The sequence below is a fragment of the Macaca nemestrina genome, chromosome 12 (genome assembly GCF_043159975.1).
Source record: "Macaca nemestrina isolate mMacNem1 chromosome 12, mMacNem.hap1, whole genome shotgun sequence".
NCBI classification, from domain to species: Eukaryota; Metazoa; Chordata; class Mammalia; order Primates; family Cercopithecidae; genus Macaca; species Macaca nemestrina.
In genome coordinates this window covers 57830540-57853545 of record NC_092136.1, presented here as the reverse complement: position 1 = coordinate 57853545, position 23006 = coordinate 57830540, and the positions used below count along the sequence as shown (strand labels likewise).

General features: G+C 42.7%; 1 protein-coding gene across 1 annotated transcript; it reads left to right on the top strand.

Annotated features, from left to right (window-relative positions):
- Nucleotides 1-1137: 1137 nt before the first annotated feature.
- Nucleotides 1138-10345, top strand: LOC105488729 (eukaryotic translation initiation factor 3 subunit F). The gene is made up of 8 exons (XM_011753070.2): nt 1138-1593; nt 5791-5861; nt 6094-6173; nt 6899-7036; nt 8612-8703; nt 9159-9295; nt 9431-9544; nt 10119-10345. Exons 1-8 carry the CDS (start codon nt 1173-1175, stop codon nt 10194-10196), a joined length of 1131 nt encoding a protein of 376 aa, XP_011751372.2. The 5' UTR covers nt 1138-1172; the 3' UTR covers nt 10197-10345.
- The last annotated feature ends 12661 nt before the right edge of the window (nt 10346-23006 follow it).

The window sequence follows — 23006 nt, the reverse complement described above, 5'->3', positions numbered from 1 at the left end:
GCCAGCTGGACACTAGGACTTGACCTAATTAAGGGAGTCGATGGTTTTTTGTTTTTGGTTTTTTTTGTTTGTTTTTTGTTTTGTTTTGTCTTTACAGGCAGATGTTATCATCCCCATTATACCAAGAAGGAAATTGAGGCTCAGAAAAAAACTTGTAGATTGCCCCAAGTTACACAGTGGGTTACAGTCAGAGCTCCCTCCATCACACAGTGATAATAGCTTTGACTTAATAACTACCGTATATCAGGCATGTGCTGAGAGCTTTACAAGGCAGTACCTCATATAATCCTCTCCTGAAGTACAGACTAGTTTACACAACTTATACAACTCCACTTGAATGTCTAATGGACATCTCAAAGGTGACACATCCAGAAATGAAATCAGGATATTTTCCCTCAAACCTGCTCTACTTACAGCTTTTGCTATCTCAATTGATGGTGACTTCATCCTACTAATCGCTCAGTACAAAAAAAATATTGCAGTCCTCCATGACTCCTCTCTTTCACGCCTCATATACAATTTCTCAGGAAACCCTATTGAAACTACCTTCAAAATATATCCATAATCTTCCCACTTCTCAGAACTTCTACTGCTACCAGCCTGATCCCAGCCACCATCATCTCTCACTTAGATTACCTAGTGGCCTCCCAGCAGGTCTCCCTGCTTTTCCCTCTCTCACCTCCCTCTCCTCACCTCTCCCCATCCTCCAGACTATTCTCAAAGCAGCAGGAGAAATCCAGCTAAGTTCTCCTTCTCGCTCATTGCAGCCTCGAGCTCCTGGGCTCAAACGATCCTTCCTCTGCGATCCCCCAAAGTGCTGAGATTACAGGCGTGAGCCACGCCCGGCCTTAAAATCCTTTTTAAAGGCACTTTGACATCCATTATCTCATTTAAGTCTAAAACACGAATTTCGACCTTCGCGCTGCTTTCTGGTTCCACCTGGCGGCAGCTGCACAAAGTGTTTCTCTTCGAACGCCCTCCCAAGTTTATCCGGAACTATTAAGCCCAGGGCTTCCTCAGTGCTCCTCGGGCCAAAAGCAGAGAGCACAAATTCCGGAAGAAATTACCAACAGCGGGACCATTTCAGTTCTCCGGCAAGTATCACCAGTAACCAATAAGCAAAAAGCTCTAGCTCACGTGGTGTATTTCAGCCTATCAAGCGCCTGATATTCATGAACGCTGTCATTTCCGCTCCTGCCTCTTTCTTTCTCGACAAGATGGCCACACCGGTGGTATCAGCAAGTGGTTCTCCGGCCACGCCAGCCCCAGCCCCGGTGGCGGCACCAGCATCGGCCTCAGCCTCAGTCCCAGCGCCAACGCCAGCACCGGCTGCGGCTGCGGTTCCCGCTGCGGCTCCAGCCGCATCTTCAGACCCTGCGGCAGCAGCGGCTACAACTGCCGCTCCTGGCCAGACCCCGGCGTCGGCGCAAGCTCCAGCGCAGACCCCAGCGCCCGCTCTGCCTGGTCCTGCTCTCCCAGGGCCCTTCCCCGGCGGCCGCGTGGTCAGGCTGCACCCAGTGATTTTGGCCTCCATTGTGGACAGCTACGAGAGACGCAATGAGGGTGCTGCCCGAGTTATCGGGACCCTGTTGGGTGAGTGGTCAGAGAAGTTAACATTCTTTTCTTTCTCCCGCTTCTCATTTATCTCACTCCCTTGTCTCATTAATTCTTTAATTCCTGGCGTCCTACCGTCCTTTCCTCCCATCCCCATGACCTCTTAATCTATATCTCCATCCTGTCTTCTGCTATGACTTATCTTCTCAAGCACTTGCACCTCTCCTCTCTTCTCCTGCCGGATTGCCGTCACTTTGAGCGACAAGATACACAAAGAGTAGTTGTGTCATTTACTGAATATTTTATGCCAGTGGTTTACATTTTTTAATGTTCCCGACAGCAGTTTACGGCAAGTATGATGAGCCCCATCTGCCAGAGATGAGTTCACACGCCGAGTGGGAAGTCCGGAACCCTTGACTCCCTATCCCAGTGACCACGTATTTCTCCCTTATCCACTGACTAAATGTCATTGTTTTCCAGGTATTGACAGAGTTTTCTAACCAGTTGGCAAAGGAGTGGGGACGTTTGTAAAAAGGCATTCCTCCCAACAAGTAAACCGGTTTGGCTGGAACCCACTTGGGGTTTTATAGTATTCTGCTGTCCTAAAGGTCTGAGCCTGATCATTCCCTGTCCCTCGGTGTCCTCTAATGTTAGTACCTAATGTGAGAAACCCTGTTCCCCCATTTTCCATTTGGACGAAAAACAGTTGTATTATCTGTTTATATTTCTGCCCTTAACCTTCAGGTCGAAAAATGACCCATTCTCTTCCTGTGTTCCAAATTTGGGGAGTAGATATTTTATGTTAAAGTAGTTTGTAAAATGGAAAAGCACTAAAGAGGGACTGTTGATAATAAATTCCTTTCTGGAGACTATACTGGTCCCGTGAAATTCATATCCATTCCATCTTAGTGCCAGATTTTAAATAGCTTTGTGAATCCACTTTATTTACAAGCATCCTTTCTCTTTCATACTCTTGAACATGTACTAGTTCTTACACCATAGAAGACAATTGTATATTGCAAAGCAGACAAGATTTGTAAGCAGACTTCACAAAACATTTGCCATGTCACTTGGAGCAAATTGCCTAAAATCTGTTCTGTCAGGAACTATTTTAGACTTAGTCTTTGTGAGAGCTGAATTAAAAACTTCTGACTATGCTAGCACACATTAGGTACAGCTGTTAGTTGCAGTTCACCACATCAGGCCTGGACCACCCCAATGCTTACAGACACACATTCTCTCTCCTTTATCTTTGACAGTATAGCATTTTACAGAAACTTAAATTCATGTCTTCTGAACATTGCTTGTCTTTTCTCAGACCAAGCTTTTGCGTTTTCTTTGCCAGAATTGTTTTCCCTGCTGTCCTTCGTTTGTTTAAGCTTTACCTATCTTCCAGGTTCCCAGCAACAACATTAAGTGCCAGTCCTCCATCCCATACCCGGACCCTCACTCCATTCTTAACCTTACACAGCATGATGGTGTTCTGTAACTGCCCTACTCTGAGCTTCTGTAATAAATTATTTTTACATCACTGACCTGGCACTCAGCAGATACATACTTTTTTGGCTGCACTTCCTAATTTTCCAGGCTTGCTAGAGCTATTTAAAGAAACAATTCGTTACCCATGATTTATGCTTTAGTGCCCCAAATATTCCAGTGATCCTATCAGACCAGGTATAATCTAATCTACATCCTCATATCCTCTTCCAGACTGGAATCGTGGTACAGTGCTATAGGTGTTATGGAGGCAGTACTTACAGAAGAATAAAGAATAGATTCTGCTTGCTATGAACTTATTTCCTTAGATATTCACAAAACATTTCATTTGTCTAAATGAAGTTATTGATGCTTTTTTTGTACCATAAAACAGTTAGGAATTTAGAATTCAAAGTGTAATAAAGTGAACTCTCCTGTAACCTTAAAACTCAAGGTAGAAATATACTCTTAAATGCAAATAATTAGAATGTAATATAATAAATGTTCTAATAGAAGGGTGTCATGGTGGCATGGAAATACAGAAGACTTAACTGTTTCAGAAGGTTGGGGAAAAGTTCACAAAGAAGATGACGTTTGAGCTGGGCATTAAAGCAACTACAAGAAGTATAAAAAAGTGGTAAATCCACTATCTGAAACATTCAGTATTACAGGAATGTAGCTGACAGGAGGTAGAGCAGGAAATGAAGCTAGCAGAGGGCAGAGCCCTAAGAAGTATTAAATAATTACAAGTGAAAGTGCTGTGAAGGGAATTACCTGGATCCCTGAGAAGACAAAATGGAACTCTAACCTCATTTGAAGCTCTCTGGGGAAGCTCCTGAGCATTTCGGCTAACACTGAATAGGAATTAAAAATCACTCTGTAGTGAGTGAGTTGAGAGATAGGAAATAGAGTTGATAGGACTTGGTGTGATCAGAAGTGAGGGATTAGAAGAAAATATCAAGGATGACTTCTATATCTCTGGTTAAGTGTAGAAGAAGAAAGGGAAGGTAGGGGTTGACTTCAGTCTGGGTTGTATTTGTTTTGAGATGCCCAGTGAGCATTCTGGTGGAGTTGTCAAGTAGAAAATGGAATATAAAGGTCTGGAGTGCAAAAGAGATGTGGGCAAGTATGTCAGGTTAGGAATTATGTCATTGGAATATAGAAGGTAATTGAACCCATGAAATTGGATGAGATCACCTAAAGCAGGGATTGGCAAACTTTCTGTAAAGATCCAGACAGTAAATATTTTAGGCTTTGTGTGCAGTCTCTATCACAACTACTTAATTCTGCCTTTATAGCAAGAAAGCAGCCATTAAAAAAGTTGGCATGTAAACTTTATTCACCAAAAACATTTCTACATCAGGGCCTGGCCTAGAAAAGGAACATTGAGTAAAAAGACGAGAACAAAGACAAAACCCTAAAAACCTAAAAAGTCAGGAAGAAGTAGCCAACAAGGAAGATTAGAAAGGTAGGAAGAAAACTGGAAGGAAAGTTAAGATGGGAAGTAAGTGGTCAAGTCTGTTCAATGCTGATGAGAGGTCAAATAAGATAAAGGATATATGCACATTCGGTTTAGGGACGTAGTTTCATTGAAAGGAGCAGAAACTATAGGGAGTTGGAATTAGAGAAACACTGGTAGATAAAGACAACACTGTAATTTCTGGTGGAGAGGGAAACCCTTGAATAGGTTTCAACCCCTTGGGAGGTTCCAATAGATTAGAAGAGAACAGAAAACTCAACCTAATGGTCTTAGGTCAAGAAACAAATGTAGTGGTAATAAAAAATTTAAAAAATTTTAAAAAGAAAGAAATACAGCCTGGTCGCGGTGGCTCACACCTGTAATCCCAGCACTTTGGGAGGCTGAGGCAGGCAGATCACTTGAGGTCAGGTGGGCAGATCACTTGAGGTCAGGAGTTCAAGACCAGCCTGGCCAACATGGTGAAACCCCGTCTCTACTAAAAATACAAAAATTAGCTGGGTGTAGTGGCGCATACCTGTAGTCCCAGCTACTTGGGAAGCTGAGGCAGGAGAATCACTTGAACCCGGGAGGCAGAGGTTGCAGTGAGCCGAGATTGCACCACTGCACTCCAGCCTGGGCGACAGCAAGAGTTCGTCTCAGGAAAAAAAAAATATATATATATACACACACACACACACACACACACACACACATATTCCCATTTTATTTATATATATATAATGGGAATAAAGGTATCAGAACTAGAACAAAAGTTTGTGGTAAAAGACTGACATCTAAGGTTTGCAGATAGATTTCTGGATGATGATAAGGTTAAGACTGACCATGGGACCAGATGGCTAAAGGGAGATACAGATGAAGCTCCCGATGTCTCAGTGTCTGAAACGTGGCCGCTGTGTTAGCAGTCTATGTGGCCATTAAAATCTTCCAGGTACCTCTGCAGATTATATTACAGGGAGAAAGTCTAGAGGCTGAAAGACAAAGGCCATAGAGTGAAGGTCTGGAATAGGCTAGTAGTGGAGAGTAACAGGCAAAAGGAGACCTTGTAAAGGAAGAATATACCCTATTTGGTGATGATTAGAGGGATAAGCTGGTGATCACACCAGAGTTTCAGTTCCTGGAGAATTCTGGTCCCATTGATGCACCAGACTAAACTTGGAGCTAATGAGTTCAGTTAGGTGTTCATTGACATTGAAGAGATCATCAAAAGCATTTCAAAAGTAGTTGGAGGTTGTTGGGAGCCCTAGGATTGTATAACACATGAACGATTCTCTCTTTCACAGGAACTGTCGACAAGCACTCAGTGGAGGTCACCAATTGCTTTTCAGTGCCACACAATGAGTCAGAAGATGAAGTGAGTAGGAATCCAAGCTGTCCCTCTGTAGTTTTTAGCTGTTCATTTGCTAGGCTCCCCTCACGGCCCCTCCCACACTCATAACTAGAGCTCCTGTAGCCAAGGAGCTTCTTCTCATTTGTACGTACTTCCTGGGCCTCTTCTGTTTATTGGGGGTGGCCTCTTGTCCTTTTTAACCAATTTTTCTTTGGACTTCTGGCTTCTTAGCTTACTTTCCTGCCTTCCCTGTTAGGTGGCTGTTGACATGGAATTTGCTAAGAACATGTATGAACTGCATAAAAAAGTTTCTCCAAATGAGCTCATCCTGGGCTGGTAAGTTGGGGAGGTGGGGGTTGGGGCTAATGGAAAATCTCTCCGTGATTGCCAGTGTCTTTTGCTACTGGATTAGATCTTATCCTCTTCCTTTTGGAGACAAGAGTATTGCAAGTGTATTACTGACTGTGAGCAGTGGCTCAATGCCTGTAATCCCAGCTGGGAGGCTGAGGCAAGAGGATCACTTGAGCCCAGTAGTTCAAGATCAGCCTGAGCAAAATAATGAGACCCTGACTCTACAAATACATGTTTTAAAAACTTAGCCAGACATGATGACACACACCTATAGTCCTAGCTACTTAGGAGGCTAAGGCTAGAGAATCACTTGAGGCCAGGAATTTGAAGCTGCAGTGAGCTATAATCATGCCATGCCACTGCACTCCAGACTGAGTGACAGAGTGAGACCCTGTCTCTAAAAAACAAAAAAGGAAAGTGTGTTACCTGTAGGAACTGTGAATTCAGTGGGTTTTGCTGGTGGTTCTGATCCTGTGGGGCCAGGATATTTTGAATTACCTTGTAAGAGACTTGGAATTTTCAGCAGCACTAAGTCAGCCTTTGATTTTATTTGACATAGTTTTCAATGTATATATTGTTCTTGGCATTTGGTATCACTAGGTATCCCTACCATAGAGGTATTGGGTACCCTAAAGACACCCATGCCACTGTTGTGTTTGATGTTGATGTCACATATAGACATGAGTCTGCAACTGTGTTCCATTTCACAGGTACGCTACAGGCCATGACATCACAGAGCACTCTGTGCTAATCCATGAGTACTACAGCCGAGAGGCCCCCAACCCCATCCACCTCACTGTGGACACAAGTCTCCAGAACGGCCGCATGAGCATCAAAGCCTATGTCAGGTGACCACAGTCTTGGGCTACAAGGGCATAAAACCATGCCTAGATGCCATCCCTCCCCCACCCCAAGCAAGGTTCATTCCTTCCGTGTGTAACTTGCTGTGTTCCTCTCTCTCAACAGTTATTCAAACGGTTTCACTCTGAAACAGAATCTGTTCCTATAATTTCTACCGCTGATCCTAGTTGTACTCCAGTTTCTACTCATTGCCCTTTTAAGTATTTGAGCAAGCTATCAAGTCATCTTTTGTAGAACCTAATTATCCATAGTTCCTACAGCCAGTCATCACATGGTATTTGAGCAAGCTATCAAGTCGTCTTTTGTAGAACCTGACTCCATAGTTCCTACAGCCAGTCATCATGTGGTATTCTTGTCATGATCTTTCACCACATTCATTACTTTTCTGAATTACCCATTAGTTTGTCATCGTCTCTAGAACTCAGCGCAGTACTCAGGGTAGTACGTATTAAAGGATGACTGTCCTTATTTTGAACACATTAATTAACCCAGGATTGAGTGCAGTTTTAATGACAGTGACATTACAGTGAACACATTGAGCTTGCAGGTGGTTAAAATGCCAGTTAAGGGGGATGTTGGGAAAGGCCCTGGTGGTGTGCTGAGGAAGCAGCTGTGGGAGTTGGAAGCAGCTGTGGGAGTTGGAAAGTCAGAGGGAAGGCAGCTGTTAGTGCATCTGTTAGGCTGTTGATTTCGTGCTGGTTCTGTGTCTGACACTGACAAAGCCAGTTAACTCTTACACAGTAAGACAAAGATGGTGGATGCCAAGTCTTTATGAGCCAGTTGGCATACCACTAAGCACTAGCCATTGCCTGACTTCTTAGCCTTCCCAAGTATTTCAGACTCCTCAAGATCCAGTGTGTGTGTGTATATATATATATATATGATCTATATATGATCCAGCTGGATGGATGGGTGGGTGGGTGGGTGGGTGGGTGGGTGGATGGATGGATGGATGGATGGATGGATGGATGGATGGATGGATGGATGGATAGATAGATAGATAGATAGATAGATAGATAGATAGATAGATAGATACGATAGATACGATAGATAGAGAGTTGACATAGTAAAGTATAGATCCAGGTATATAATTGACATAGTAAAAACAATACCTTTAGTGAGATTACTTATAGCACCCAATCTGATTTGGTGGGCAGGAGTTGGTTTCCTTTTTCAATGCTGATGAAGGGGTTGGTCCCAGAAAAGACTTGTCTCTGTCTCTTTTCCATGGTGGGCAGCTATATAGACAGCCAACTCCATGGGTAATTGAGTCCTGTCCTCTCATCACTGACACTGCACCGTGTGTGAAGTAATCCTCTAAAGGGACCAGGCCAAGTGCAAAGGTTGCGTCCCCTCTTACAGATCAAATGTTTGGTATGTGGGACAAGCTAAGGGGAGAAAGTAACTTTTGCTCCCATGAGACCTCGGGTTCATTTGGTCCCACCCTTCCTATCTTAGAACCTTGGGAGCCATATTCCTGCTGTATCTGCATTCTCAGCCCAGAATAGACATGGAAACCCTCTCCCAAGGCCATCTGTTTACCTTGGCTTCTCCTTCCTCAGTACTTTAATGGGTGTCCCTGGGAGGACCATGGGAGTGATGTTCACACCTCTGACAGTGAAATACGCATACTATGACACTGAACGCATCGGAGGTGAGTAACCTTTCCATACTCTCTTGAGAGGTCATAGGCGTTTTCAGGGAAGGGGGCTGCTGTTCTGCAACAAGGATGGAGGCCTTGGGTGGTTTAAAAAGGGACTATTGATCTAAGGTTTGTGAAGACTAGAAGTTACAGTCATCTCTTGTATAAATGGGATTTAAGGAATTATTTGAGAAACTGTTAAAGGTGGGAAATTATCAGCACCAGAGGCCACATGACCATTCACATGAGATCAAAACCGGTGATGAGCATACCAGGTAAAAGGAGTTGAGCTCTGTTAGGAGGAAGAAAAGCTGATAAGGGCACAGCAGGGAGTGTGATTGAGCAGACTGTCTAAGGGGAGGTGGGAAACAGAGTTAGCAGGACTTTAAGGCCATCTCTTTCCTGGTGGGATGACTGAATTCTCTCTCTTACTGCCCACCACTGCCACTGCCACCCAACTTCCACAGTTGACCTGATCATGAAGACCTGCTTTAGCCCTAACAGAGTGATTGGACTCTCAAGTGACTTGCAGCAAGTAGGAGGGGCATCAGCTCGCATCCAGGATGCCCTGAGCACAGTATTGCAATATGCAGAGGATGTACTGGTGAGAGGGGAAAGAAAAAACAAAGGGGGAGGACATAGTTCTCCATCCTGGGATTACTGAGGCAGGTGCTGATGAAATGGTAGGGCGCAGTGGTTATAATTAACTGCCTCATTGAGTCTTTGTTTTGGTGCTCAGTCTGGAAAGGTGTCAGCTGACAATACTGTGGGCCGCTTCCTGATGAGCCTGGTTAACCAAGTACCCAAAATAGTTCCCGATGACTTCGAGACCATGCTCAACAGCAACATCAATGTGAGTGCCCTTCCTGAGCCCCTACTTGCCTGGTTTCTTCCCCTACCTCAGCACATACACTCAAATGTGAAGAGTTGGGTGAGGTGGCCTGGAGTAGGATAGAGACAGGGCTTCACCTATAGCCCCATGGAAGTCCAGGTTGGGAGGAAGGAAGAGGTGTGGTATGCATGTTTGGAGACTTCTTCCTTCTCCCGTGATTACATTGTCTCATTTACTGCTGATGCTACTGTGACTTACTGTTTAAATTTGTGATAGAAAGAAACACTAAAATTCAGAGGTTAAGGAAAATGCAATTACTTGTTTTCCCCATCTGAGTTCACGGACCCCCTATATTCCATCCATGGGTTTCAGCTAAGGCACCCCTAGACTGTAAGTGTCTCAGTAGAGATAAGAAAGTCTTCTCAAGCATTTCTTTTCTGTCGTCTACCTTTTTGACTTTTATTCGGTCTCTCCCAGCTGTCATTTATCCACAACTGTCCTCATACCTAGTGCCCACCATAGAGCCAGCCAGTGCCAGCCTTTTTGCTCCCTTTCCACCCAACCCCCCACTCATTGTGTATTCTTTGTCTTCCAGGACCTGCTGATGGTGACCTACCTGGCCAACCTCACACAGTCACAGATTGCCCTCAATGAAAAACTTGTAAACCTGTGAATGGACCCCAAGCAGTACGCCTGCTGGTATAGGTCTTAAACCCAGGACTCAGAAGTGAAGGAGAAATGGGTTTTTTGTGGTCTTGAGTCACACTGAGACAGTCAACTGTGTGTGACTGTAATAAACATAGCCTACCTTTTGTAAATTAATTTCATCTTATGTGAGTTTATTGCCGGGTGGAAGGGAGGAAAATGTTTTAGATCACACAGAAACCAGGAAGTGAATATTGTAGGTAAAAAAGTTGGTTATGTGTTTGGCAGGTTACTGTTTTACCAAACTGTTCTTTTGGTTTTCAATATGGAAAGGTGTCCATTGGCAAAACTGTACCTTTTCTTGAGGATTCGTGTGATTTCTATAGGAAATGAAAATAAGAATCCATGGAGAAAAAATCGCTGAGAAAATTGGATGCTTAATCTAAACTAAAAGAGTAGAGTGTGTAGTCACTATCTTAAAATACATTAATAGTAAGATGGAGCTGTCTGCCACTTTAGTTCGGGGAGGGACAATTAAGATCTGTGGGTTAAAGATTAAAGAGGTTTCCCCAAAACTTCAGAAAATTCTTAGGTGCTATCTGTAACTTGAGGGTACAGCCTTCAGTTATATTGAGGTCTGCCAGTGGCTCAATTTGAGCAAAGACTAGATGGCATTTCCCAGAGGCCTTGTAGGCTAGAGTACTTGCCTGTGTAACTTCAGACATCCGTTTCCTCTGGTATCCTGGAGTTTCACCTCACCACTGTGTGTCTTAGAAAGAAACAAGTCATTATTCAAGAACTCAGGAAATTACATATTGGAGTGAAAAGGTGGATGAAGGCAATGGGGAATCAAAAAGGCCTGGATCCTAGTTCTGAGGTATGTGTAGCCTTAGGAAAGATAAATTATTATAAAAGTCATAAGATATGGATCATAAACATACATAGTCCATTAGGGTATTATGAGGATTCCATGAATTAATAAATGTCAGGTTAATCACCACTTGTAGAGAACAGCGCCTGGTATGTAGTAAGCACAGATAAGTGGTAGATGCTATGATACCTAAAGCTGAATAGTTTGAAAGTAATAAGCAATATGAACCCCAGCCTGGAATTCAGTTCTGAGATATGTACCTTAGGAAATACAAGTTATGGGAGTCATAAAGTGTGGATAGTAATGATAGATACTTTCTTACAGGTAGGGAAGTGTAAACAGATCTTACTGGCAAAATGGTAATGACAGGCCAAACTGTGAGGTTAAAAGTAGAGAGCATGGTGGGAAGAAGGTTAATCGAGTCAATGTTTCAGTTTTCTTACATTTTTGGGAGTAGCCAGTTAATATCAACTTAGTCTTTTTAAGTATGCATGATAAAATTCCAAAGTTAATTGCTAGAAGTATATATAATCCCTAAATGAATAGTGATGAGAAATGGTGGGATAATAGGCAAGAAACAAAATTTTAAATTTGAGAAATAAGCATAGAAAAGGTGGATAAAACAAGATGGCAAAACAAGTCCAAATACATCAGTAATTATAATAAATGTATAAGTATTAAACTAGCCCGAGGAAAAATTGAATATTAAAGCAAACCCCAGTTGTATGTTGTTTACAGGAGACACATCTAAAACAAGGACATATAAGTTGTCCTCCAGCTGTAACAACATAGGTGAATGTTAATAGTGTTGAATGAAAAAAGCTGGTCTCAGAAGACATACATTATGATACTCCAAAAGTTCAAAAACAAGTGAAACTTGTTTAGACATGCAGTTGGCTGTCTGTATATGTGGGTTCCACATCTATGGACTCAACTAGCTACAGGTTGAAAATACTGAGGGGGGAAATTGTGTCTGGACTAAACCTGTACAGACATTTTTCCTTGTCATTTTTCCCTAAACAATTCAAGTATTAGATAGTGTTTATACTGTATTGGGTATCTAGATGTATTAGGTAATCTAGAGATGACTTAAAAGTATATGAGAAGGTATGCACAGGTTATATCTAAATACTGCATATTAGGGACTTGAGCATCAGAGGATTTCTATATCCAAGGGAGGTTCTGGAACTAATCCTCCACAAATACTAAGAGTTGACTGCATATATATATATACAGTCTATTCTCATTATCTATAGTAGTTATGTTTTATAAAGTCACCATGAACACTGAATTAGAGAGTACTGAACCATTATTCCCAAGGGAAATGCAGGACTGGGTTCCTATGATCCTCTGGTCACATTTTCATCAACCAATCAGTACATAAACTTGTTACATGTGTTTCTGTTTGAAGATACCTTAGTATATATGGTTGACCCATTAACATTGAACTCAGCCCACCACACTAACTTATTCCTGAGTGAAGCTTACCTCAGTTTCTCCAGGCGGCACATCACAATCTTCTTGCACTTAAGAACACTTGGCACTGTGCTTGGGGACCACTTGAAGCCGCAAAATCCACAGAAATGCAAAAGATATGGCACTAAATAGACTTGTTTATGAGAGCTGAAACAAGAAGGTGTTGTTCCACCTCATCTGGGAACATGGACAGTAGGCAATTCAAATTTTTTCACATGCTCCATGTCCACAAATGGCTACAAAAGCCCAGCAAGTACTGATACTGGAGTTAGAAATAAATTTTAGCAAGAGGTAAATTCACAAATATGGAATCTGCAAGAAATGAGAATTGACTAATGTGTGTGTATATTATATATATGATAAAACCAAAAAGCAAAAGAATGATAAAACTTCTCAATAATGTTTACTTTGGTGGTGAGAAGAGGCTGGCAAGTAAAATAAGTCAATATTGTTATTGGCAATGATCTAGTTTGAGGTTGGGCAGTGGTGTTTCATCATGGGTATTTATTATATTATAAATAGCCCAACCTTAACTAATGACCGTAGTGTGGTATTATTACTTAGCTGTATTCTACACTTAATAGCCATTGTATTTAAACGAGAAAATAGAGATATTGAAGATAAAGGAGAGCCAGGCAAAGTGGGTCACGCCTGTAATCTCAGCGCTTTGGGAAGCCGAGACGGGTGAATCAAGACCAGGAGATCACGACCAGCCTGGCCAACATGGTGAAACCCCGTCCCTACTAAAAAAACAAAAAATACAAAAGTTATCCAGGCATGGTGGCACGCACCTGTAGTCCCAGCTACTTGGGAGGCTGAGGCAGGAGAATCTTGAACCCAGGAGGTAGAGGTTGCAGGGAGCTGAGACTGCACCACTGCACTCCAGCCTGGGTGACAGAGTGAGGCCCTTTCTCAAGAAAAAAGAAAAATTAAAGTGGGAAGGAGGAAGGTTTTTTAAAAATTAGTACTACTAAATTGATATGGTTGAAGAAAACTTGAAAATGCTAATGAGAAACTTGAGATGTAATCACTTGAAGGCATATCGTGTTCTTGAATAAGAAGACTCAACATTTTAAAAGATGTTAATTTTCCCTGTCAAATTACATATTTGTCATAATTACAATAAAATACAAAGAGCTATTTTGGAACTGGGCAAGCTGTTTCTAAATATATATGGAAAAATAAAAATGTTTCCAAAAAGTCCCTGCAGAGAGAAACTAGCCCTTCCAGAAATAAAGTATATTATAGAACTGTGTAATTAAAGCAGTATGGTACTGGTTCATAAAAGAACATAAAACCAAATAGTTCAGTAGACTCAAAATGCAAGTGTTGGTGAGGATATGGAGAAAAGGGAACCCTTATACACTCGGTGTGAATGTAAATTAGTACAGACATTGTGGAAAACAGTATGGAGTTTCCTCAATAAAAATACATATGATCCAGCAATCCCATTACTGGGTATACATCCAAAGGAAATGCAATCAGTATGTTGAAGAGATAAACGTTCACTGAAGCATTATTCACAATAGCCAAGACATCAACCTAAGTGTCCATCAACAGAAGATAGATAGGGCTGAGCGTGGTGGCCCACGCCTGTAATCCCAGCATTTTGGGAGGCCAAGGCAGGTGAATCACTTGAGGTCAGAAGTTCTTGACCAGCCTAGCCAACATGATGAAACCCCGTCTCTACAAAAAATACAAAAATTAGCCGGGCATCTTGGTGGGCGCCTGTAATCCCACCTACTCGGGGGCTGAAGTGAGAATAGCTTGAACCCAGGAAGTGGAGATTGCAGTGAGCCGAGATTCCGCCACTGCACTCCAGCCTGAGCGACAGAGTAAGACTTCATCTCAAAAAAAAAAAGATAAAATATGGTACATCTACACAATGGAATGTTATTAACCTTAAAAGAAGGAAATAACTGATTTACGACAACATGGATGGACCTGGAGGATGTTATGCTAGTGAAATAAGCCATGATCCCACTTGGATATGGAATCACAGAATCGAACTCGCAAGTAGAGTGTAGAAAGGTGGTTTCATGGGCTGGAGGGAGGGGATAAATGGGGAGATGTTGGTTAAAGGGTACAAAGTTTCAGTTAAACAGGACGAGTGAGTTCTGGAGACCTATTGTGCAGCAGCGTGGCTAGTTATATACTTGAAAATTGGTAGGAGTAGATCTTGAAATGTTCTCACCAGGAGAAATAAGTATGTGAGGTGATGGATGTAACCAGCTTGATTGTGGTAATCAATTTCACAATATACGTGTATCAAAACATCACATATGAAATATATACAGTTTTTGTCAATTTAAAGATGGATATCAGAATTCTAGAATATGATAAAATTGTGTTTTCAAGCAAATAAAGATGGATTACTTAAGAGCGAACGAGTGGTAGTTTGGAAACAATGTTGGATTCCTACTTCATTACCTGCACCAAAATAAGTTGCTCATGGAATAAAAACTTATCTGAAAAAAAAAAACATAAATATGAGGAAAAAAACACAGCAATGAGTTTTTAATGATTTATGAGTGAGGAAGAACTTTCTAAGAACTGAGAATCCAGGAGTTATTTTTAAAGACTGACAAATTTAGCTACATTTTAAAAATCTGAGTGGCAAAATACACAAATAGTCAATACAAATATAAAACTGGGAAAATAATTGCAGTTCGTATCAAACAAAGCGCTAATATTCTTGTACCAGAATTCCTACGGTTTTTTGAAGGCCAATTTGATACATAAGTGTGTAAAGGATATAACCAGACAGCTCACACACAGACACACAAACGTGAAAAGATGCTTGATCTCACTGGTAAAGCGTAAATTAAAACTATGATGTCATTTTTAAAAATTAGATTCGCAAATTTTAAAAGTTGCTAATGCTGGAATGGCCAGAGTAAGAGGAAACGTGATACAGGCGCACATTGCTGGTAGACGTATAAGTTAGTACAGCCCTCTCTATGGAGGCATTTTGAATTCATATTTGTCAAAATTACAAATATGCATACCCTTAACCCAGGAATTCCACTCCTCATTGTATATCCTACAAATAAACTGATCTCGTTATGGCACAGTGTAATGAGTACATACATAAGTACTGAAATATTTGGTTATCATAGCATAAAGATGGTAATCAACCCAAATGACTATTACCAGAAAACAAAGCGTGATGTATCCACAAAACACAATACTATGCAGTTGTTAAGCAGAATGAGACAGTCCTCTACATATCAATATGGATAAAGAGTAAGTGAAAAAAGCCAGGAGAAAATGTCTATAATACGCTGTCGTTGTGTACAGGAAAATAAGTGATAATAAATACCTAGAATCTTTGTGAAGGTACAGCCAAGAAACTACTGTCACTGATTGCCTTGAGAGAAGGTACTAGGTGGAGCACAGGACAGGACAAAAGATATACTTTTTATTGTTTCTTCTGTATAACTTTTGAATTTTATGCCATGTTTAATACTTTTTCAAAAAATATATAAAAATATAAAAACATGAAAAACAATACCTTATACTTTTACATATACTATAAAAAGTAGGAAATATTGGGAGGCAGAGGTGGGCGGACCACCTGAGTTCAGGAGTTCGAGACCAGCCTGACCAACATAGAGAAACCCTGTCTCTACTAAAAATACAAAAATTAGCCAGGTGTGGTGGCACATGCCTGTACTCTTAGCTACTTGGTAGGCTGAGGCAGGAGAATCACTTGAACCCAGGAGGTGGAGGTTGTGGTGAACGAAGATCACACCACTGCACTCCAGCCTAGGCAACAAGGCAAGACTCCATCTCAAAAAGTGGGAAACACGCAATAAATGATAAAATCAAATTTAAGATACTACTTCTGGAGAGTAAAAGAGGAAGAGAGGGGACAGTATTGGCAAGGGATACAGATGTGGTTTCAACTATATCTGTAGTGGCTTTCCTTTAAAAAATAAGATATGGCCAGGAGCAGTGGTGCACACCTGTACTCCCAGCGACTCGAGAGGCTGAAGACGGAGGATCCTTTGAGCCCAGGAGTTCAAGGCTGTGGTGCACAATGATTATGCCTGTGAATAGCCACTGCACTCCAACCTAGGCCACATAGCAACACCCTGTGTATAAAAAATAAGATATAAAGTAAATATGACATAGTATTAAGTACATAAGTACTTGTTATATCTGTAAGAATATATAATATTTCATTAAAAATTAGAGGCTCGACCTTTATCTTGGGAAGATGTACATACTAATTTATCATGTGCCCAGAAAATTAGGCCTCTACATGGGTTTTCATTTGTATGTGAAATGGCTCAGAAATGAACAAGAACTGGGAGTCACCCAACTCATCTCTGTTTCTAGAGTGCCTGGTGCTCCATCATGGGGCTGCCCCCAGGCCTCAACCCCTCCACTTCACAGCTCTTTACCCTGCCTCCTCCACTCCCTGTTCAACCTCCTGAGTAACATTTCAGGGCCCTAGTACAAAATCCAACCCTGCCTTCTTTCCTTAGAGGCTTCTCAGAGCCAGGAGGCTTTGACTCTCTTCTGAGAAGTGGAGGACAGAAGAACTGAGACCCTGACCACCTCTCAGGAAGCTTAACTTGTTCAAGTCAAAGCCAAAAGCAGGACGTCTTTTCTGGAACTGAGATTGTAGACCGCTACAAGAGCCTAGAGAAGGCATTTCACTGAGGAAATGGAACCAGAGCCCTGGAATAGAGCTTACAGGATGGCCAAGAGGTATACCTGGAAGTGAGACTAGGCTGAACAAGGCAGAGGCAAGCTGTGGCACAGACGCAATGAAGAGACTAAGAGAGTGGTCTGTGAAGGCATGTTGATACCAAGCTGAGGGAGCATCCAGAAGCTTCAGAAGAGAGGGCAGGGGTGCCTTTCAGGGTGATCACACCACTGGCACTCTGAGAGATGATTGGAGTCGTCCAAACGAGCCATAAAGGTGTCCTAGGGTGGGATAAGGCCCAGGAAATGGAGAGGCAGAAACACACAAGAGAAACAGTGGCCCAGCACTCCTGAGACAGGCTGTCCCACCACCTGCCCAACCTGGAGTACAGGCTGAGCAGGAAGTGGAAGCAGTGACCATTGACAGCGGTTAGGAAGTTACAGCTGAGGTGGAATTTCCACAGTATATGGAAAATTAGAACAAGTCCACAACACCTATAACTAATGTATTGTTCCAAAGTTCCCCGCCCCCAGCTGCCTGTCCACCCTACCACAGTAATTTCCCTTTTTGAGGCTGTCGACAATTTTACCCAAATCTCTTTCTACCCAGTCCTTCAAACAACTTCCCAAGAACTCCCTGGCCAATCATTTTCCTGACTAGAACCCTCAAATTACTAATCCATTTTATTCCTAAAATTATATCACATCATTCCACTCACCAGAGCCACCTAAATTAATTGATTCTTTCAACCAGTCCCACATACCATGCCAACCACCCTGCCCTACTAAGCCATGGGCCCACCACTCCACCATTTCTCACTTACTCTCTCTTCCCCTGAGAATCTGTTCAGCACCAGTTACCCAGTGGCAATGAACTTGGTGGACGGTTCCTTTGACAGAGAATATTAGCTTCATAGGCATAAATGGTATGTTCCTGTACCTTCCTGGATGGGCTTCAATTTACACTGAGACCATGAGCATTTTTACCTTAGGGAAATCCTTATCCAGTGGACAACCTGACACCAAGCCCATGGATGCACTGATCCCATGGAACCCCAACCTCAGGGGCACCTTGATCACTTAGAAGGGAACATGGCAACCCCGAGGGAACACATCATCCCTAGGGACACTGACTCTCTGTTCATACTGGCTCTGTAAGGACTCTGTCTCTGTGGGCTCCCTGACCCAGCAAGCAGATTAATCTCAGGTGACAATGAGTCCCTAAAGCATCTCGCTGGCCCACTGACCCCAGGTACACTAACAGCATTTGCTCCATAGGCACCATTCATTCATTTAGCATTCACTGGGCTGCTTTTATTTGCCAAATATCATGTTAGCATTGAATGAATAAATATACACTTTATGGTAACTGGGGGGGGTGGGCAGAGAAAAAGGGGAAACAGGCAGTTTTGGAGGCTGTGTCTATCTCCAGATGGTGGGAGGAGGGAGGGATTGAGGCCCCTTTCCTCTTAGCGGCAGCTCAGGAGCGATCCCAGGGTCGGTGCTTCCATCTGGATCGGGTGAAGCACACACAGTAAGCCTGTCTTTTTGCTCTCTGCAGAGGGTGGGCACGGGATCGCCCTGTTCCTTTTGCTAAATTGGTCCTGCCGGGGGACTGCACTGTATTCTCACCACCTCTGCAAGGGACAAGGGATATGTGTGACCTTACAATGACTTTGGTGTGCTCTCTGTTAGGGCCAGACAGGGAGGGCAAACCATCTCACAAAATCTCAATCCTTTTATGAACAATGATATTTTTATTGTTATGAGTAACATTTATTTTTAAGGATTGGAAAATATAGAAAAAAGAGAAAGAAGAAAATATAAATAATTCAAATTCGCCCTCAGTGATCATTATTGTTAACATGTTCTGCCAATCCCTTTTCTCTGCAAACAACTTTTTTTAAAACAATGTTTCGAATTTTGTATTTTGTCTTTTTTTAAACTACACATTTTAGAATGAATATTATCCAGGTCATTAAATCTTCAAAAACCTTATTTTAAATAGTTTTATAGATTCCTATTATATGGGTAAACTATGATCTACTTAAATGATCTTTTAGTGTTGGGCACATGGGTTCTTTCTGATTTTGTGCTAATAGATATCCTCCATGGTCAACAACCGTGTGCAGACATAAATGTCCGAGTTTCTGCTTCTTTAGGTCAATCTCTCTCCCCAGTTCTGTGTCATACTTTGTGACCTGAGAAGCCCACGTCGTGCTGCTCAACCTCTGGGTTTGAAGGAGACCATCATGAAAATACACCTTTGGCTCTGCATGCCCCCTTTCCACAGGATTCAGACACTACTGACGGAGGGCATGGGAAACTGAGAGGGGACCAGAGACAATATTATCCCACTTTTTGCCCTCCAAGGCCCAAACTGTAAACCTCCCCCACTCCTCCATTGTCCAAGCCAGAGCCTTCATGAAAATGAACTCAATCAAATTAACTTTTGAAGAGTAATTGAGGTTCTAGGGACATGGGAACCTGATTGCAGTTCCTTTTTCCCACCCACAATCTATGGCCCCTCCTGATCCTGTGAGCTGCTTGAAGGCAAGTGAGGCCTTGACCTCTGCTGGAATCCTAAGAGACAGAATTATTTTAGAGTTTTGTCCCTCGTGAGTGAGGAGAGTCCACAGAGATCTGTAGACCCATGAAGGGAAGCAAGTGCGGGAGTCTTGCTGGATTTTTGCTCTGGCAAGAAGGATTGAACAGGTAAACTGAGTCTTCCCTGCCCTGAGACAGGACAGCATAATGAGACAAGGGCTTCAGCAGGGTATTGGTGTCTTGTCTGGTTCTGCCCCACCCATCCCAGATAGACCATTTCCCCTCCCAACACCCACAGAGCTGCCAACAACAGCCAGACTTAACCCCAACAAGCTTCACTCCACTCTCCTTAGAACATCAAGGAATCAGTTCTTACTGAAAGTTTACTTGTTGCAGCCTGTAACTATGACTTCAGCTTCTGAGCAAATGTGATGAAGAAATTAGCGTTTTCCCCACATACTAGCTATAGTCAACATTTCCAGGGGTATTCAAAGAGAACCCAGGTTGTTTAATATATAAATCTAATTGCCAGCATTGACTTGCTTCTCATTGGAAAGTCTAGGAATCCATGCATACTCAGTAATGCAAATCCTTGCGAGCTGTCATAATTCCATTTGTCCCCCTTATCACCAGCAATGTCTCCCAGAAGGCAAGCAGTTGCCTATGGCAATGATCTAAGCTGTGAATTAGATGTTTGGCACATGATAGTTTGTCTGATCCATCTTGTCTGTCAGTTCTGTGAAGGTATTTTCTGTCTCGTTAGGATCTTCCTGCCCTTTGCTTATGTTTCTGTTCCATGATGATGGTCATTAATTTTATAATGGTCTCTGTCCCACAGTGTTGGTCCCAACCATGATAACAGGCCACCAGTCTCAGGAGCATTGCTCTATGCCAGAGGTTTTCTGAGTCATGGCCACTAGAGGACACCCTTACACCACTTAAAGGCCAAAGGTTGCCAGTGGCATTCCCTTAGTTCCTGAGCTGTTTTCTGAGGGCCTGACCAACAAAGCACCTTCTGCTTTGGAGAGGCCAGGATGATGCCAAAAAAAATGACCAAAGCTTTTGGAGCTGCTTCCCTTGGCCACCTTTGAGCCACAGAGTGATGAAACCAAAGCATCCTCCTCTATCCCCACTGCCAAAATCACTCCAAATAAACACATATTTCTAAACGTGGTTTGATAACACAGTTTCAAGTAAATCTACTAGGGCCCACTCCCCTTCCAATCAGATTATAATCTACAAACCCTCTATACAGAAATTTTGGAGCTGCTGTTGCCCAGAAGAAACCCTAGCTCAGGACCTGACAAGCAAAATGAGGTTCTTGGAGCTTTCCTTCCAGGGAAAGGGTGATACTTATAAGAGAACCTGGACTTTCCATATGATACTAGAATTCTGGACAGGAAAGTGAGGGACTCTTGCCAAATTCTGGAGGTTAGAGAAGTGAGAGGTACAAGATAGGATCCTGTCCAATGGTCCCAGTAAAATTGTTTTGTTGATTGAAAGTGCAAGGGATAGACAGAGGTAATGGTTAGCTGAGAATGGGAGCCCCAGATTTAGATCTAAAAATTCAGCTGGAGGGAAAACATAGTTTGGGTCCCCTTACAACAGAACATGTGGCAAAGACTTGGGGTAAAATAGTTTACATGTGAGGTGATCTGCATTCGATCCCTATGGTTACCATAATAAGTACAACAGTTCACCCTTATCCATGCGGGATGCATTTCAAGACCTCCAGTGGATACCTGAAGCCATGGATGGTACCAAACTCTATATATACTGTGTTTTTTCCTAAACATACATACCTATGATAAGGTTTACTTTATAAATTAGGCACAGTAAGAGATTAACAACTAATATAAAACAGAACAATTATAACAATATACTGTAATAAAAGTTATGTGGATGTAGTGTCTCTCTCCCTCTCTCTCTCCCCTGCTTCTCAAAATATCTTACTGTACTGTACTGCATGTAACTGAAACTGCAGAAAGCAAAATCATGGATAAAACCATGAATAAGAGAGGGCTGTTGTATCATAAACTTGGTGGCGTAAGACAACAGAAATCTATTTTTTCACAGTCTTGGAGGCTGGAAGTCTGAGATCAAGGAAGGATCTTTGATACTGCCCCCAAAGCCTTTATATTTTATTTTTTTATTTTATTTATTTTTTTATTTTTTTGAGACGGAGTTTTACTCTTGTTGCCCAGGCTAGAGTGCAATGGCACAATCTCAGCTCACCACAACCTCTGCCTCCTAGGTTCAAGCGATTCTCCTGGCTCAGCCCTCCCGAGTAGCTGGGATTACAGGCGTGCGCCACCACGCCCAGCTAATTTTTTTGTATTTTTAGTAGGGATGGGGTTTCTCCATGTTGGTCAGGCTGGTCTCGAACTCCCAACCTCAGGTGATCCGCCCGCTTCAGCCTCCCGAAGTGCTGGGATTACAGGCACAAGCCACTGCGCCCGGCCAGGACTCCAACATATCTTTTGAGGGGGACAAAACTAACCCATAATATGATCTTAGAAGCAAAAGCAAATGGAGACAAGGATGGGAAGAACTTAATGCAACCAAAGGTATTAAGCTGGTTATTTCTGCAGCAACAGGGACTCAGTCCCGCTGAGGAACCTCCAAGGAACCATGTGACATACCCCTCAGAATTCTCCCACTGAGGGACTGGAAGGCTGGGGCATTTAGCCAGTTATCCCACTGGCTGAAGAATTCTCCTAGGAGGCTGGCTAACTTCCTCATACTTACAGGCTACAACAACAGCAGGTCTGCATCCTTCCCTCGCTAATTAGGAGAGCTTGAGGTGGATGTGAGCCCTGCGTGCGGGGCTGTCTGCCGCCATGGTGGTGAAATCAAGGAGGCACCCCCAGTGTTAGAGAGGGTACTCTCCTTACACTGCTCAGATCTGCTCCTCCCCCTTAGCAAGTCCACGTTATCACCGACTCTTTAAGTGGACTCTTTATGAGTATGCAAGCTCTTAGAAAAAGAAAAGGGACTTTCAAGAGTAGAATTAGTGGAATAAACTATAGCCCCCTGTGGCAGCTGGTCCTCAGCCACAATTAATATTCATCATCTCCCCACTCCCACTCCAACCCACCAATTCCAGATTTCTTTCATGACTGGGCAACGCTAAAGTTGGCCTGGACTGCTCTTCCTGAGAGCCTGGGCCCTTGACCGTCTCGCCACTACCCTACTTTGCTGGCTGTGATTGGCTATGCACCATTATCACTCAGCATGAAGGCACCAAGAGACACTCCAGCGCCCAAGTTTCAGATTAATCCTCCCTGC

Excerpts from the sequence above, each read along its gene's own strand:
- LOC105488729 (XM_011753070.2), top strand. The coding sequence starts at position 1,173 with ATGAACGCTGTCATTTCCGCTCCTGCCTCTTTCTTTCTCGACAAGATG. Across the intron at positions 8,704-9,158 it reads TGACACTGAACGCATCGGAG|TTGACCTGATCATGAAGACC; the intron begins GTGAGTAACCTT and ends CAACTTCCACAG. Across the intron at positions 9,296-9,430 it reads AATATGCAGAGGATGTACTG|TCTGGAAAGGTGTCAGCTGA; the intron begins GTGAGAGGGGAA and ends TTTGGTGCTCAG.